The sequence below is a fragment of the Elgaria multicarinata genome, chromosome 9, assembly GCF_023053635.1.
Source record: "Elgaria multicarinata webbii isolate HBS135686 ecotype San Diego chromosome 9, rElgMul1.1.pri, whole genome shotgun sequence".
NCBI classification, from domain to species: Eukaryota; Metazoa; Chordata; class Lepidosauria; order Squamata; family Anguidae; genus Elgaria; species Elgaria multicarinata.
Genome location: NC_086179.1, coordinates 7,220,307 through 7,239,230, shown reverse-complemented (window position 1 = coordinate 7,239,230; position 18,924 = coordinate 7,220,307). Strand labels below are relative to the sequence as shown.

Genomic DNA, 18,924 nt, shown 5'->3' with positions numbered 1-18,924 from the left:
GCATCAGCTAGGTGCTCAGAGGCAGGGCCGGCGCTACCATTAAGCCAACTAGGCCGCCGCCTAGGGCGCAGACCTCAGAGGGGCGCAGTACTGCCCTTTAACGGTCACCATTTTATACAAAATAGCTGTTTTAAGAAATAAAACATAAGAAAAGGAAAATATAATAGTTCAGAAACTCTTCTTCAACAGCTGAATCAAAGTTGGCAATTTATTTTGGAGTGTGTGTGCAAATAGCTCGCCTTGCCTAGGGTGCAAAATATTCTGGCACTGGTGTGTGGCCAGATGATCTTCCCAGCCCTCCATGGGCCCAATCCCATCAGGGTGGGGCCATGCAGGGGAATCCCATTTAAGAAGGAATCCCTCCCATTTGGAGAAAAAGCAGTGTGCAGAACGGTCCCCTGGTTATCTCTCTTCACAGGCTGGAGATAAAAAGGGGAGTTCCTCCCGCTCCTCCTCTTTAAAGCTGAGGGAGTGGGGCTTGGGGAATGGAGTGGACTGGGCCCACAGAGGTAGAGATGGACAGACATGTCCAGATCTGTTGGATGCCCACCAAGCTACTGCTACCACCCGCCCCTGCTCATGGCCCTACAAGAGCTTCTTCATGGCCCAGTGAGTGCCTGACTAAGCGATGGGGGCGGCCACCCACATCCAGAGCTTCCATTCTGCAAACAATGGGGACTCTGAAAATTGTGTATTTCCCAAGTTGCATAAATGCCAGCTGCGAAGACCCCATCTACACAACTTCAGAAATATGCAATTTCTGGAGCTGCTATTGTTGTGCACAAAGGAGGGTCCAGACAAGGGCAGGCAGCTGCTGGGGCATCACTGAGTGAACATGCTGTGACCCTGTGAACTGGGTTCGAGGGAGCGGGAGCAGGGAAGTCCACTTGAATCCCAGACCCAGTCAGGCGCCTGCGACATCCCCACCCAAAGAGACCCCAAGCTCCCACAGGACAGGTGGGAAACTCTGTGGACCACATTAGGCCGGAGATCCTCCATCCCTGCTGCAGATACTTTGGCCTCAGCTAGACGAGGGGGTCAGAGGGAAGCGATCTCACGATTTTATGATCGCGGGATCGTCGGCCTCATCTATAGGCGGTGCGACATAGCGGCCGCCATTTTTTTCTTTTAGAGAACACGGAGCACACAAGCGCTTGTGCACAAAAGGTAAGGTGGTTCTTTTAAAAATAATAATTTTCCCCACTCCCCCCACAGCAACCTTCATGGGCACAGAGCTCCTCAGGAGCTCTGTGCCCTGTGCGCGGCTCCCAGCTCCTTGCAGTTACTCGTAAGGAGCTGGGACAAACCATGATGCCCAGCCATACGTTCCACGGTCTCGGAATCAGCACAGGACCGCGGAAAAACCAGGCTAGAAGGGTAGGGCAAAATCCCAGGGAAATGAAGGGATCATCCCTCCCTGCTCCTGGTATGGGATAAACCCATATCTAGCTATGTCCTTAGATACTTCAGTGGGCTCCTTTTCAGCAGCAGGACACGAAGAGTGAGGTTTGAGCCCCAAGTCCGTGATGAGCAACCCGCAACAGAACATTCCCAAGTTTTGCCCCTGACCTTTGCAGTTTCCCTGAGTCAATATTGAAATGTGTGCTGTACTGATGCGTTTTCGCCGTGCAAATCCTGCCTCCAAATCCATTTCCTGCAGTAGCTCCCTCCTGGAGTTTGCTTTGGCTGAGGGCGTGGATCTCCTGGGTAGGAGCGCTCGGTGAGTTATTTAGTAACACTTCCCTACCTGGCAGGATTAATTAGCTCACACTCCATATCGCACTTGGAAGAGGAGAAGGTGGTAGGTAATATGTATTATTATCACGCCAGGGGACTGATTGCTGCCGCTGCAGGCGTGCTTAGGCACAGGATGGTTTTTAAAGAAGAATCCAAGCTTCCTCTCAGCAGCTGAGTGACGGAACTTTTACTGCTTGAGTTACAGGGACATAGGCGTACACCTAAAAAGCATCTCTGGGCCAAAATGGGGGTTGGGGGTTGAAAGGGGGAAAGAACTAGGGTACACCTTTTAAAAAGTGAATGATTTTCTTCCAAGTATTATTGTAAAATTTTGTTTGCCTCAGAGGAAATGACATATTCTGTGAAAATTCCAGCATCATGTACATTGATGGTGCTATATAAATAAATAAATAAATAAAAATAATAATAATAATAATAATAATAATAATAATAATAATAATAATAATTACTGCAATGCGTTATACGTGGGGCTGCCTTTGAAAATGGTCTGGAAATTTCAACTGGTACAAAACAGGGCAGCATGTTTACTAACAGGGACTGGCCGACGAGATCACATCACGCCAGTCCTTTTCCAGCTTCATTGGCTGCCAGTCCAGGTCCGGGCCCGATTCAAAGTGCTGGTATTAACATTTAAAGCCCTAAACAGCTTGGGGCCAGGTTATTTGAAGGAACGCCTCCTCCCATATGTACCTGCCCGGACCCTAAGGTCATCCTCAGGGGTCCTTCTCCGTGAGCCCCTGCCAAAGGAAGTGAGGCAGGTGGCTACCAGGAGGAGGGCCTTCTCTGCTGTGGCACCCCGGCTGTGGAATGAGCTCCCTAAGGACGTTCGCTTGGCACCTACATTATATGCTTTTAGATGCCAGGTGAAGACCTTTTTATTCTCCCAGTATTTTAACAGTCTATAAATAAATTTTAACTTGGTGTTTTAAATTTGTAATTTTGCATTGCTGCTGTTTTGATCTGGTTGAGCTTTTATATTGTATTTTATAGTATGGTTTTATACTGTTGTTTTATACTTTGAATGTTTTAAATTTTTGTGAACCGCCCAGAGAGCTCCGGCTATTGGGTGGTATAGAAATGTAATAAATAAATAAATAAAATAAAATACCAACATGATGGCTGTGCTATTATATTTATCACAAAGAGAGCCCGTATGGCTTTGTCAGTACAGTTCCGGACTGGGAGTTGGGAGATCCGGGTTCTAGTCCCCACTCAGCCACGGAAGCTCACTGAATGACTTTGGCACAGGCTCCCAGCCGAACCTACCTCACAGGGTTGTTGTTGTGAGGATAGCATGGAGGGGAGGAGGATTATGGATGCCACTTTGGGATCCTCAGAGGAAAAAGGGCAGGATATAAATGCAATAAATATATAAAATATTACCTAGTTATACCTATGGATGTACAGATTGTGTAAAATCTGATCCGTCTGCATTTCGTGGATTCAATCATCCATTCATCAACAGAATCTTTTTTATTTATTTATTTTGAGTTTCCAAATCTGTGCACATTCACATATGTTAAAATTACCATGATTAAAAATGTGCAAATCTCCACAAAATATGCAAATCCACCCCCCAAAAATGCTTTAGCCTATGGGAAAAATGAGCATTTTGGACTGGTTTTTATATATATATATATATATATATATATATACTTTTTGCTTAAGTTTCTATTACTAAATTTGCGCAAAATTCCGGAAAGTTACAAAAAAATGTTGGATTCCAACATTTTGCAAGTCCTTGGAATCCACCTGATCGGGGCGTTTGCAGGGAAGATCATGGCAGGAAGAGGAAAAGTTCTGTCACCCTCTTGATTTCTCCCTTGGTCCTACATTCCCACGAGTGCTGAAGTGCTTCTTAAACACATGTGTACAGGGCCGGTGCTACCATAGAGGCCGCTCAGACGGCCGCCTAGAGCGCCAAGCTAAGAGGGGTGCCGTGCAGTGCAGCACTCACGCGCGTTGTTGGCTCTGAGCTGGGCTGGCCTGGCCCGAGGATTCAACTGGGCCTGGGCGGGCAAGATGGCGCCCTGCGCCCGCCCTGCTGAAGCGAAGCCAGGGATGCTGGGGTGGGGGCAGCGGCTCCACATTCAGACTTCCGCCCGGAAGCCGCCCTCCCAGAGCCGCTCTAGCCACTTGGAAGCCACCCTTCCAGAGCCGGGAGGCCGCCGCCAGAAGAAGAAAAAGCACACGGCGAGCTCGACCCTGGCTCAAGTCAGCCTCTGCCTTACTCCCGAGGAAAGGGCACCGGGTCGCCTCGCCTCTCTCCTCAAACAGGCTGCGATGTCCAGGCAGGCGGGCAAGCGGGACTCCCTTCCCCCAGGAAAGCTAGGGACTTGTGGATTCCTCGCAAGGCAAACTCTCCTGCTTCCCGATCCTTCGCGCGTGGATCAACGGGACTTGCATCCGAGAAAGCGTTGCACCGGGAGGCATCAGTACGGCCCGAACCACCTATGACTCCTTACTCGGAAGCCTTATTCCCCCGAGTAAACGTGCGGAGCGGATCGGGACGCCAGGCTGCATAACGGGTTGCGTTCGCACGGAAGTAAGTACCGGTGAATTCCAGACAGCTCGGTCCCAAATCGAAGTGAGCCAGTCCCAGCTCTCCACTCGGCACACACGTTCGGGCTTCCACACAATTTGGGGGGGGGTGCAAGTAGCTCGCCTTGCCTCGAGCGCAAAATAGTCTGGCACCGGCCCTGCATGTGTACTGATGCAATACAGAGTGTTACTCTTTCTCTCTCTTTCCTACACACACAAGCCATCATCAGGATGGTGCTAAGCAGTCATCACAATGATCAGCGATGCTCAACTACATTAGAAGACTCGGGCCATTGGTAGATGAGGCGTTAACACGATGTGAGGCCCGGTCTCCCTGCTGTGCATCCAGATGACGCACAGGGGATTCCGGGGTCAGGCCGGGCTAAAACCTCCCCTAACCCGGGATAAGCGGATTCACTTATGGCCCGGTTTTTCCGCAGCCCCGTCCTGAGGCCGGGGCTGCGTAAAGTCTAGCGACTTCCGTGGCTTTTCCCAGCTGCTTGCTTACTCGCGAGTAGCCAGGAGAAGCCACGGACTGGGCACAGCACTCATAGGAGCGCTATGCCCATCGGGCTGGGGAGGAATCACAGGGAGGGGGAGATAGGGGCCTGGGAAAGGCCGGACCCAGCAGGAGAGGGGGGGAGAAGAACGGGCACGGGCATCGTGGATGGGGGGTGGGGGAAGAAGAATGGGCATGGGCACGGGCATGGCAGATGGGGGTGGGGGAAGAACAACAGGGGACAGGGCATGGGCACGGGCATGGGGGACAGGGGATGGGGCAGGGGAAGAAGAACAGGGGACAGGGCACGGGCACGGACATGGCGGACGGGGGGAGGACGGGCGAGCAAGTGGGCAGGGGGGCTTCAAGCATTGTGTGTGGGGGGGAAATCAGGGGCAGGGGGAGCAGGGGACTCTATATTTATTTTTTAAAAACCTACCTTCTCCGGCAGTGTGCTCCTGTGCACATGGCCCTTTAACTGAAAAAAATGGCGGACGCGACGGTGCTTTCCCTTGCCCTGTCGTGTGTTACGTCTGGAAAAGGGCGACGGCGCGTGCTAGCTGTAGCGCGCCGTCGCCCCGACTCCCAGCCGGATTATCTGGTAAGTCTAGCAAGGCCCTCAGTTCCTATCATGGAGTAGGGATGTCATGAGCGCCTGAATGGGTCTGGGACTCCCCTGCATCTGGACCCCCAGACCCCTCCTGCTGAGCCATGAGGTCCTCACACTTCTGCTTGTCAAGCCCCCGTGCCTCCCGCCCCGCCCTGCAAGCTGGCATTTTTACAGAATATCTGGGCTGTTTTCTACCAGCGTTACCCTTAACTTTATGGCTCAATGTGTAAAGTTTCCTTGTCAAGTCCTGGTTTCGACTTTTCGGCGGATGAGAACGGAAATTTAAAAAAAGGTGCGTAAAAAGCATCCTTCATTTTTCAAGCCGTAAATTTCAGTGAAATCCCGAACTCTGGCACTCACAGGCCACTAACCAGTAATGGAATCCCAGAGAAAACCAAAGTGGAATGATGTCGGGGGAAATGCCCATTTGTAACAGCTCGTAAAACTGGCAAAAGGTCCGTAATCGGAAACACTGTGTTTAATGCCACAGAACATGTTCTGCATGGTTTTAATGACATCAGCCTGAGATGGGTTGGGAAAGAGAGAATAAAGTCTGGAATCAATGGAGTTTCTTTCTAGTAACTTTATCATCAACAAGAACGAACAACAATAAATGATTCGAAACCAGCCTTCCAAATGTGGTGGAATACGTCTCCCATCAGCTAGGGTGACCATATGCAAGAGCCCTGCCCTCTTTTGTATCTGGTCACTCTAGTATAGCTCCTGCAGCTTTAACCGTTGTGATGAAGAGGGAATCTCACCAGGTTCTCCATATATACAAATGACACGTGCTGAAATTCCCTTTTCAATACAACTGCTAAAGATACAGGAGCCCGGTCCTCCTTTTCATATGGTCATAGAGATCCGTGGACTGGCATCAAGGGGGCCAGGTTGGCAAAGACTCACGGAGCTCCACCCCCAAAATGGATTCATCTGACATCCCTCTCCAGTTCTCACCTACCAGACCGAACACCATTTCAAATGCTATTTGTGATCTCTTTCCAAAGTTTGCTATATGATTCACAGACCACCCAAACGCATTTGACAGCATGTGAACATTCAAAAACATGTGCACTTTTGACAAGTGCACACAAACATGCTTTAATCAAGGGGTGAAGCATGTATACATTTCAAATGCATATTTTATTTATTCATTTATTGCATTTATATCCCACCTTTTTTCCTCCAAGGAAACCAAGGAGGCATACATAATCCTCCTCCTCTGCTCCATTTTATCCTCACCCTACCCTGTGAGGTAGGTTGGGCTGAGAGTCTGTGACTGGCCCAAAGTCACTCAGTGAGCTTCTATGGCCAAGTGGGGACTAGAACCCGGATCTCCTGACTCAGTGGCCACAGCTAGACCTAAGGTTTATCCTGGGATCATCCAGGCTTCGCCCCTGCCTGAGCACTGGATCCCCTGTGTGTCACCTAGATGAACAGGTTTGACCCCTGGACAATCCAGTAATAAACCTTAGGTCTAGCTATGGCCCCAGTCCAACACTTTAGCCACTATACCACACTGGCTCTCATTTTGAGAGGAAGTATAATTAAAATACTCATTGAAGGGCTTTTATGTGTAACATTGCAGAGAATGGAACAGGCGTATGGGCATGTAAAATTGACACAGACTGGAAACAGACCAATTCACCCACCGTACTATGAAAAGTGTGTAGAAGAAGTGCTAGCATCTGGACAACCAGGCCATGTAGCCTCTTTTATGAAGCTACAAATATCACGTTCAATACATTTTGGTTGAAATAGCCAACAGCAGCTCATGCGGGCGTGTTTCCCTATATTTCCTGGCTACGATTTTACCATAGGAACCATAACCGGAACTATGTAATGTGCAATGTTTCTTACCTAGCCATCCATCCATCCAAGCATCCATCAACATAGGACTCATCTACACCAAGCAGGATATTCCACTATGAAAGTGGTATGAAAGCAGTACATAAAAGGCAGGAGCCACACTACTGCTTAATAGCGGTACTGAAGTGCACTGACAACTGTTGGGGCCCATGACACATCTACAACAAGCAGTATGAAAGCGGTATGAAAGCAGTATATGGAATGTGTCAATGGGCCTCAACAGTTGTCAGTGCACTTCAATACCGCTATAAAGCAGTTGTGTGGCTCCTGCCTTTTATATACTGCTTTCATACTGAGCCTCGTGTGGCGCAGAGCGGTAAAGCAGCAGTTTCTGCAGCTGAAACTCTCCCCACGGCCTGAGTTCGATCCCAGCGGAAGCTGGTTTCAGGCAGCCGGCTCGGGTCGACTCAGCCTTCCATCCTCCCGAGGTCGGTAAAATGAGTACCCAGCTAGCTGGGGGAAAGGTAATAACGGCTGGGGAAGGCAACGGCAAACCACCCCGCTATAAGGCCTGCCAAGAAAACGTCAGCGAAAGCTGGCGTCCCTCCAAGAGTCAGTAATGACTCAGTGCTTGCACGAGAGGTTCCTTTCCTTCCTTTCCTTCATAGTGGAATATCCTGCTTGGTGTAGATGAGTCCATAGTCATAGGCCATAGCTAGATGGGGCAAAATCCTGGGGTTATCCCCGGGATCATCCCTGTGCATTCACATGACGCACAGGGGATCCCAGGATCAGGGAGGGATGATCCCTCCCTTGGCCAGAGATATCGCCCTACCCTTTAGGCCCATTTTTCCACAAACTTGGGCTGAGCCCGAGACCGGGGGAAATTAAGTTTACATTTAAAAAACCCCTACTTTTCTGTGCATGACTGTTCATGCTCTCTTCTTCTTTAAGAATTGTTTTTAAAAAATGGCGGCTGCAACATCCTCACCCTCCGAGGCTGTTGCGCGCCGCGTGTAAACAGAGGTGGAGATCTCGCCATAAAAAGGGGCGATCTTCACCCCTCCATCCCGCTAGACCGGTAGGTCTAGCTGAGCCCAGAGTCACATATAATTCTCTCCTCTGTCTTTGGAAGAAATTCCCCCAACGAAGAGCTAATCACATGAAAGGTGGAGGCATCCAGTGGAGGAGTAAAATATGCTTCCTGTACCCTTTGGAATAATGTGGCATGGCCCGGCCTTGTTCCCTCCTTCCCTGCCCCTTCCTCACCGCACAGTGATGGGGCTTACTCACGGAAGTGTTCTGGCACTGGACGCTGGAGCTGTTAAACCGCAAAGCCGGCACCCTCTTTTCACTGCCTTGGACGTTGATGATGCACTCGTACCCCCGCTGCCCTGACTGTGGCTGAGGCAGGTTCTTGGCCTTCAGTGTGATGGGCTTGATAACTTCCACCGGCACCAAGATCTTATTGACTTGCAGCAGCTGGGGGCAGTCCTGGAGAAGGGGCAAAGGAGCGGAGATGTGGGGTTAAGAAGGAAACCATCCCGTACAGTTAATGAAAACCTGATCCCAGAAGAAACACATATTCCCAGTTACTTGGCTGGGACTTTTGCAACTTGTTCCTACTATGTTAGGTATCCTGCCTGAAAGATCTTTGCCCTGCTGCTTTGGCTTGAAAGGCAGATCATGTCAGTAGCTGTTCTTTTTCCTGCCCAGTAGGAAAAAGAAATAGGGTGACCATATGGAAAGGAGGACAGGGCTCCTGTAACTTTAGCAGTTGTATTGAAAAGGGAATTTCAGCAGGTGTCATTTGTATGTATGGAGAACCTGGTGAAATTCCCTCTTCGTCACAACAGTTAAAGCTGCCCTCTTTTGCCCTCTTTTAGAAAAAGAAATAGGGTGACCATATGGAAAGGAGGACAAGGCTCCTGCAGCTTTAACTGTTGTGATGAAGAGGGAATTTCACCAGGTGCTGCATGCATATAAATGACACTTTCTGAAATAATAATAATAATAATAATAATAATAATAATAATAATAATAATTTGCATTTTATACTGCCCAACAGCCGAAGCTCCCTGGGCGGTTCACAAAAACTAAAACCATTCAAAGTATAAAACAAACAGTATAAAATCATGATATAAAATACACATTAAAAACTGATTAAAAACATACCATACATCCTTAAAACATCCTAAACACATTCTAAAATTTCACTGGATAGGCCTGCTGGAATAGATCAGTCTTTATTGCTTTTTTAAATTCTAGAAGACTGTCAAGTTGATGAATCTCCTCCGGCAGGCCCTCTTCATCACAACTGTTAAAGTTACAGGAGCCCTGTCCTCCTTTCCATATGGTCACCCTACAAGAAAGCATTCTGTGCAACTCAGAAGCCAGCCTCCAACACTTTAATGGGAAGAAGAAGGCCTCAAAGATTGCAAAGGGCCTGGGACGTTCTCACCACACTGTTTACATCTTTCTTTCCCCTTTCTACTGTGGCCTGCAAGATTATATCTGATTTCAAGAATCACAACCTTTTCAAACTGGGCTATAGGTGTGGAACCTCTGGTGCAAGCACTTGAGTTATTTCTGACTCCTAGAGGGACGCCTGCTTTCGCTGACATTTTCTTGGATGACTTTGTAGCGGGGTGGTTTGCCATTGCCTTCCCCAGTCGTGGCTACCATTCCCCCAGCTTGCTGGGTACTCATTTTACCGACCTCAGAAGGGTGGAAGGCTGAAATTCCTCTTTTCTATGCAACTGTTAAAGATACAGGAGCCCTGTCCTCCTTTTCCTATGGTCACCCTTTTCATATGGTCACCCTATATGGTCACCAAACTGATCTGAATCATTTGCAGATTTCTCTGGCATCCCTAAACAATGGCAACCCATCATGTCTTCCATCTAGGGATGTTGCAGGCACCCAACTGAGTCTGGGAGTTGAACGAAATCCTCTGTGTCTGCCCCCCTGGATCCAGTCGGGCACCTGCAACATGCTCACAGACCCATGCTCTGAGCACCCGCAAGGTCCAACAAGCACTCAGCAGCCATCCGGCCTTGCTCCAGAAATGTCTCATTCCCACGACCATTTCATAAATGGTGGCCGTAAAGGGTGAGCATCTGATGGATCAGATGCAGGTGAGTTTGCCCATCCCTACATTCCACCACCTGGAAGAAGAAGAAGAAGAAGAAGAAGAAGAAGAAGAAGAAGAAGAAGAAGAAGAAGAAGAAGAAGAAGAAGAAGAAGAAGAAGAGCCTTTCTCCCAGATGTGCTACTTTTTTCTAAACACAGGAAGTTATTGTACCCAGCGGAACCCATTTCTTTTCCTAATGCATTAACACCACTCTGCATGAATTGATTCATCAATCAGAAAACAAGACTCCCCAAATCCTGGGAGGAATGTACCTGGTCCAAATTTTGACGGTCCAAACAAGGGGATTCTGCTATTCTTTCCTGGTACAAACTCTGCTCTGCCTCCTTCCCTGTTTGTGTGCTTATAGTCTCATCTACACCAAGCAGGATATTCCGGTATGAAAGTGGTATATAAAAGGCAGGAGCCACACTACTGCTTTATAGAGGTATTGAAGTGCACTGACAACTGTTGGGGCCCATTGACACAGACCATCTACCGCTTTCATACTGCTAGATGCTGCTTAGTATAGCTCCTGCCTTTTATATGCCACTTGTATATATCCCATTATCAGCATCTTTCATTCCATCTTCCACCCAGTGATGGAATCAGATGATTTCACCACAATTTTGTTCTACTTGCACTAATTTTTTTTTACCATTAATGCATACCTGTCGTAATGTGTATGATTTGATGCAAATTTGCATTAACTAATGCACACGTATATAAATGCGCATTAGAATCATAGAATCATAGAATAGCAGAGTTGGAAGGGGCCTACAAGGCCATCGAGTCCAACCCCCTGCTCAATGCAGGAATCCACCCTAAAGCATCCCTGACAGATGGTTGTCCAGCTGCCTCTTGAAGGCCTCTAGTGTGGGAGAGCCCACAACCTCCCTAGGTAACTGGTTCCAATAGTATGCACTTGGGTTTATGTGATAAAGCGAATTGGCACAAATCCCTCTCCCCACCTCAAGTGAAAAACCGGTCTGCAAGTCTACAGAATCCACATGGCTTGGAAAAGCCTACCCACTGTGGAATCTCACAGGGTAGATTCATAACAATCTGAAGTCATCTGAATCCATTGTGGATTTTTCTGACATCCCTCCTGAAAGAACTGGGAAGGAAAAGTGAGGAGATGGATGGCTTGAGAGAGATGGTGTCTCTCTCACCAAGGCAGATGGTGGGGGCACCTTATGGGCACAAACAGTTTAGCAAGACAAAGAAACGGATGTGTTGCAGAAGAGCTACAGTTAGCCCGACTAGGAACAGCATTACAAGGACTGTCAAGCACGACGCTACACAGGTAACCTGGACCACAACTAGAGTCAGGAGTGGGGTGTGTGTGTGTGTGTGTGTGTGTGTGTGTAAGAAATATGCCCACTCTTCAGGGCTATGACGTCCCAAACATCTTTCAACTCAAGAAAGGATATATTGAAATGTGAGGCAGAAACATTTCTAGGGAAAACTTTTCAGTGCTTTCTTTTTCCACCCCTTCCATACGTTCATTAGTAACAATGAATGGGTGCCATTTGCAAATACAATAGTAGGCAAGCCTGGAAATTCCAAAGTGGTAAAGAATGTCTTCCAGAGGATTATCTTTAGCAGGTATGTGAGGGAATGAACCTATGGCCGTAGCTAGACCTAAGGTTTATCCCAGGATTGTCCGGGGGTCAAACCTGTTCATCTAAGGGCCTTGCTAGACCTACCAGATAATCCGGTGGGGAGTAGGAATGACAGCGCGCTGCAGCTAGCGCGCACCGTCGCCCTTTTCTAGACGTAACACGCGACGGGGTAAGGGGAAGCCCCGTCGCGTCAGCCATTTTCTTTGGGATCTTAAAGGGCCATGTGCGCAGGAGCGCACCAATGGAAAGGTAAGTCCTTATTTTTTTTAAAAAAATTAAAGGGTTCCCCGCTCCCTCTGCCCCTGATTTCCCCCCACAATGCCTGATGCCCCCCTGCCCACTCGCTTGCCCATCCTCCCCCTGCTCGCCATGCCCGTCCCTGCTTGCCATGCCCACACCCTGTCCGCTCGCCCATCCTCCCCCTGTCTGCCATGCCTGTCCCCCATCCCCATTCTTCTTCCCGCCCATCCGCCATGCCTGTCCCCCATCCCCGCTCACCATGCCCATCCCCCATCCCCGCTCGCCATGCCCTGTCCCCATCCACCATGCCCTGTCCCAGTTCTCCCCCCCACATCTGCCATGCCCTGTTTCTGTCCGCCATGTCCATCCCCGTTCTTCTTCCCCCCTCTCTCCTACCAGTCCGCACTTTCCCCCGGCCCCCATCTCCCCCCCTGATTTCCACCATCACCACCAGCCCGATGGGCACAGCACTCCTATGGAGTGCTGTGCCCAGTGCGTGGCTTCTCCCGGCTACTTGCGAGTAAGCGAACAGCCGGGAAAAGCTACAGAAGTAGCTAGACCTTCCACAGCCCCGGCCTCAGGCCAGGGCTGCGGAAAAGCCGGGCCATAAGCGGATCCGGTTATCCCGGGTCAAGGGAGGACTTAGCCCAGCCTGACCCCGGGATCCCCTGTGCGTCATCTAGATGCACAGGAGGGAGACCAGGCCTCACACCGGGCTAACGCCTCGTCTAGCAACGGCCTAAATGCCACACAGGGCATCCAGCGCTCAGGCAGGGACGAACCCGGGATGATCCTGGGTTAAACCTTAGGTCTAGCTACGGCCATCGTCACTGAAATACACATATGTCTCAGAGAGAAAGGGACCACCCAATAAAGAGTGACAGAGAAATGGCCCCAACAACCTCAATGGAGGACAGCTAAACTCTGTTGAACTAGATGAGTGGTTGCCACCGTAAAGGAAGTACGCGCTATTGTCTTTAAACTTTTACAAGCATTCGAATGAAAACATCTGCATAATATAACACTTAAATCACTGCTGACTGGGGAATGCTGGGAGTTGTACAATTCCCCCCCCCTAAATGATTTCCCCCCTTAAGTGTTATTTAGTGCCCCCCACCCCCAAGATTTCAGGTCAAATACTTGTGGTGCATTGAGACAAAAAAAATTAACATGTAAACCTTTTTACTTTCCTTTTTTTGGGGGGAGGGGTTCTTTATGAAATATGCAATAAATTTGCCAAATTAGATCTGTCTAGGGCAGGGGTGGGCAACTTGTGGTCAGGGCTGGTGCCAGACCACTCTGGGAGAGCGACTTCTGGGCGCGCCGTTCCAAAGCTGCCACCCAGCCGAAGCGAAGCCAGGACGCTGGAGTGGGGGGTAAGGCATGGCTTCGCTTCGGCTGGGTGGGCGCCCAGCCGAAGCGAAGCCAGGACGCTGGGGCAGGCGGGCGGCTTCAGAACGGTGCGCCCAGAAGCCGCCCTCTCAGAGCTGCTGTGGGAGAGCGGCTTCCAGGTGCGGCATTCGGCGCCCCCCTTACCTTGGCGCTCTAGGCGGCCGCCTGAGTGGCTTCTATGGTAGCACCAGCCCTGCTTGTGGTCCTCCAAACATTATGGATAACAGTTCACATCAGCTCTACCCAGCATGATGGAAGATAGATGTTGTAGCCAGAACTTCTGCAGAACCACAAGCAGGGTTGAACGGACCTCCCCATGACCACCCTAAGTCCTGCATGCTTGAACCCTCACCACCTACACAAAATGTGGGGCAGACCATGGGCACTTAGCAATGGGGTGAGGGTGCCCGTTCCCTTGGCAAGCCACCATTTCCCACAAAAACTGCAGCTTGTTCTTGTCCATAAATGTCCCATTTGCAGAAATGGCTGCCTCAAAGGGGCGATGTACACAACTTTATAGGTGGACGCCTGCACCACCACTAGCAAAAGATGCCTACCTCCCGTCCCCACTCTAGGACATCATAACATTTTCCAGAGCAAACTGATTTATTTATTTATCTTTGCAAACAAATGGCACTATGCAAATTAACCTCATTTGCATTTGAATTTTTTTTCACTTCATTTCCCTGCTCCACCCACCCACCCACCCGAAAAAAACCTACATCACTGACTGAAAGAAAGCAAAAGAATAACAGATTAGGGCTGCAATATTATACCCATTTACTTGGGAGTAAGCCCCATGAGACTCAACGGAAATTATCATGGGGCAATACGGGGCCAGAATGCGGGGACAAGTTACAAGAGTGCAGGACACGGAATAACGGGCTCAAGTAAGGGGAAGACAGATTCTGGCTGGACATCAGGAAAAACTTCCTGACTGTTAGAGCAGTATGACAACAGAACCAGTGACCAAGGGAGGTTGTGGGCTCTCCCACACTAGAGGCCTTCAAGAGGCAGCTGGACAACCATCTGTCAGGGATGCTTTAGGGTGGATTCCTGCATTGAGCAGGGGGGTTGGATTCGATGGCCTTGTAGGCCCCTTCCAACTCTACTATTCTATGATTCTATGATTCTAAGACCAGAGGTGGTGAGAAAAGCAAGGGGAAGACCCCAGCACTCCTGACGCCCTGTGATTTCTCCCTACTGGCATTTGCCATGCTGGGTTTCCTTCCCTACCCTCCAGCATCAGTGCTCTAAACTTTCTGATCATACTTGTTTCAAATTCATTAACAGGAGGCAATTGCAGCAGCCCCAATAAAGGGTTCGTTAGCATATAAAAAGGCTCGAGGCTGTGTTAGGAAGTTCATTATGGATAATTGAAGAGGCGAGGGCCATAAAAAAGGCAAAATCCTCCTCATGATGTGTGACTTTATCTGATTGACCTAATGTACTTCCTAATTGAAATTTAAAAAGGCAATTTCTCAGAATGAGGGAGGCATCCAAGCTGGGGTGAGTGGGGAGAGGGGTCTCACTCTCTGCCCCCCCCCCCAAGTAGAAGTCTCTGGGTGGCCCAGCATTTGGAATCCATAACGTTCAAGAAAAAATCCTTCACCCCCACACCACCACTATGTAGAGTGACCCTATGGAAAGGAGGACAGGGCTCCTGCATCTTTAATAGTTGCATAGAAAAGGGAATTTCAGCAGGGGTCATTTGTATATATGGGGAACCTGGTGAAGTCCCCTCTTCATCACAACAGTTAAAGCTGCAGAAGCCCTGCTCTCTTTTGTATCTGGTCACTCTAGTACAGCTCCTGCAGCTTTAACTGTGGTGATGAAGTGTGAATTTCACCAGGTTCTCCATATATACAAATGACACCTGCTGAAATGCCCTTTTCTATGCAATTGTTAAAGATACAGGAGCCCTGTCCTCCTTTTCATATGGTCATCCTAGTAGAGTTGGAAGGGGCCTAAAAGGCCATCGAGTCTTCTCATGTTTGATTTCATTCCCCCCCCCCATTTTGTTCAAACAGGAAAAAAAATACACATTTCAAACAGGGGATTTTAATTTTTAAAAAGGAGTGCACCCAATTATGTATTTTCTCCCACAGCAGCAAAGCATGAATAATGTGCCTTTTGAGGAAATGGCATTTTCCGAATACGATTTGGGAACATAAATGAAATTCTCACATATTCCCAACATAGATTCCAAGTGTTTCATTTTTTAAATAATAATAATAATAATAATAATAATAATAATAATGGAACATGAACAGCAGCAAACGAATGCACCGAGTAGAGAAAAAGCAGAATTAAGCATACCGTTCACTGCACATGGCAGTTGATTTATAGCATGCAATGTGTTTATATTATTGCCCTGTTAATTCCCACGGTCATAAAATTATATTTATATTTTACGCCATGGAGTGGGGAGGGGAAGGGGAGGGAAGGAAAGCTAAAGAGATCTTCCTAGATCATAAAGTGGAATCAGGTCAATGGTACAAAGAAAGGATTCCCAGTCCTATAAAGGTCTTTGTATCTCTTCCACCTGCCATTGGTAGCTCTCCCACACCTCCAAAGTTACACTATCCCTATGTGTAATCAAACCAGCTTGGGAGAGACTCCAACCGGTCAAAGAATCCTTTAACGCCCCATATATTTTATCTGCATTTCCTAAAAGTTTATGGCGCCATTAGCTTGATGGATGGCGTACATATTTATTGGCACAGCAGAAGTAATAATAGAGAAAGAAAATGCCCATAACCTTAAAAGGTAACTGACGAAGAGAGGTCTGCCAGGGGGATTTATGGAAAGCGTAAAAGTCTGGAGATAACAACAGAATAATTGAGTATTGGGCTCACTGGTGGCTCTGAGATGCTCCATCCTAGTTAAGAGTGTTGTCAGGGATTTTGCTGCAATAAAACCAGTTTTATTTCCTTTGTTTATTTTTCATGCCAATAAGAGGTGTCTGAGCAAAAGCCCTCACTGTCCACTCACTCTCTGTACTTCCAACCCAAGACCTGAATGTCTCGGGGAAAATGTTGTGTTGCCCATGAAATGGATGAAACCTAGCATTAGAAGGGTCCTCAGAGGTCATCTAGTCCAACCTGCTTCCAATGTGCAAAATCCAGTACCATAGCACTCCCAAAATGTAGACACCCACCCTCTGCTTAGAGTCAAACTACATCGCATGGTAATAGCACAGCATGTAGCTGATGGTTAGCATTTTCTTTACTCAAGTGAAGAGATGGATGGACTCACCGCCGTCCAGTTTCTCTGGGCCGTGGCTGAGCTGCCACCACTGCTCACACACCCCCGGACGCGCTCACCTAGCATCTGTGTGCACCTGTTACCACTCACCACGAAGCAGGGCACTCAAAGAACCGCTCACTGAGTGGTCTCACACCCGACGAGTAGGTCTTGCAGCGACCCATCCAAATGGCAAGCCACCATTTTATGTAGAAATGGTGGCTCAGGAATTTCCATAAAAAGTAATGTCATGCAAATGGAAGCCATAAAAGGCCATTTACGCAACATTACAGGTCTAATGTTATGTAAAGGGCCCCTTTACGGCTGCCATTTATACAACATTACTTTTACCGAACTCCCTGAGCCGATGTTTCTACACAAACGGGGGCTCACGGTGGGAACAGGCGGCCATTGGACACACTCATTGGGGGTGCAGCCACACAGCGAGCAGATCCATGAGAACTCTGTGCCTTGGCAAGTGGGGTCTGGGAAATTGGGTGGGAGGGAATCCATCAGACTCCACCACCACCACCACCATGGACTCTTGGAACATTCCTACTCAAGTCTAGGCTCTAATTCTGACTGGGACCACCACACAATGAGAGGGAAGAAGTGAATTCTCTCCCCCCCCCCCCATCTTTTTCTTTCTGCTGATGCCAGTGGAAACTTCTTTTTCTTTAGTTAATCTCAGCCCCAAGTAGAGGGCAATTCAGAAGCAAAGAGAGGTGGTGAGGAAGATTTAATTGCCCAGCCCACCGATGTGTAATGGTCCTGATCTACTGATCGGACCGAAGACTGTGAGTGCTTGCAGTAGATTAAAAGAGGAACAAGGAGGAGAAGGAGGTGGTGGAGAAGAAGAAGGAGGAGGAGGAGGAGGAGGAGGAGGAGGAGGAGGAAGAGAAGAAGAAGAAGAGTGAGAATGAGGAGGAGGAGGAGGAAGAGAAGAAGAAGAAGGAGGAGGAGGAGGAGGAGGAGGAGGAGGAGGAGAAGGAGAAGGAGAAGGAGAAGGAGACGAAGACGAAGACGAAGACGAAGACGAAGACGAAGAAGAAGAAGAAGAAGAAGAAGAAGAAGAAGAAGAAGAAGAAGAAGAAGAAGAGAATGAGGAGGAGGAGGAGGAGGAAGAGAAGAAGAAGAAGAGTGAGAATGAGGAGGAGGAGGAGGAAGAGAAGAAGAAGAAGAAGGAGGAGGAGGAGGAGGAGGAGGAGAAGGAGAAGGAGATGAAGAAGAAGAAGAAGAAGAAGAAGAAGAAGAAGAAGAAGAAGAAGAAGAAGAAGAAGAAGAAGAAGAAGAAGAAGAGGAGCAGCTCACCCTCATCTACATACTATACAATTACTGGAATGTGTAGTTTGTCCTTTGAAAACCTTGAACAAAGGGGAGTCCACCACCCTCCAAGGCAATCTGTCCCCCTATTAAACAGCTCACATCATCTGGAAGTTCTTTCCTAACGTTCCGTGAAAATCAATTTTTCTTGTAATTTGAAGTCACTGGTTCGGGTCCTACCTTCTAGAACAACAGAAAAATACTGCATAATTGCCCAGACTGGCCTGGAGACACTCCACATGGGTTGGTGAAGAGGGTCGGGCACAGAGTTTGGGGTTTTTTTCCTTACTTTTTCATTTACCTCTTTCTCGCCAACAAGAGGCAGAGAGGCAACTCCTTCTCCTCCTTCTCACCATCTCAATTGCCTGGGCCAGAGCGAGAGGCAGGTGGACAAGCAGGTTGCTATGGGGCAAAAGAGGAGCAATCCAGGTAACTCTTGTCTGTGGGCCCCTGCTGCAACATGGGCCCTCAGCAGGTGCCTGACCATGCCTACTCATGATACCGGCACTGACTCCATCCAGCTCTGGTTGTGATCCTGCTGGGACATGGACTTCAGCTCCTAAAAGCATCAATTTCTTGGTTGATTATTCAGTGCATTGGCTGGTAAAGGCTGTCAATGGCTACTAGCCCTGATGGTTGGGTGCCATCTCCAGTATCCAAGGCACTAAGCCTGTGTGCACCAGTCGCTGGGGAACATGGGTGGGAGGGTGCTGTTGCACCACGTCCTGCGTGTTCATCCCTGGCCGATGGC

The 18,924-nt window shown here is 48.6% G+C and overlaps 1 protein-coding gene across 4 annotated transcripts in view; it reads right to left on the bottom strand.

The window, feature by feature from the left end:
- Positions 1–18,924, bottom strand: part of PLXNA4 (plexin A4) — a 695,664-nt gene that overhangs the window by 139,272 nt on the left and 537,468 nt on the right. For all 4 annotated transcript variants that reach the window (XM_063134640.1, XM_063134643.1, XM_063134642.1 and 1 more), the window contains one exon: positions 8,511–8,711. In XM_063134640.1, the coding sequence (XP_062990710.1) occupies positions 8,511–8,711 (201 nt within the window). The remainder of the gene's footprint in view (positions 1–8,510; positions 8,712–18,924) is intronic.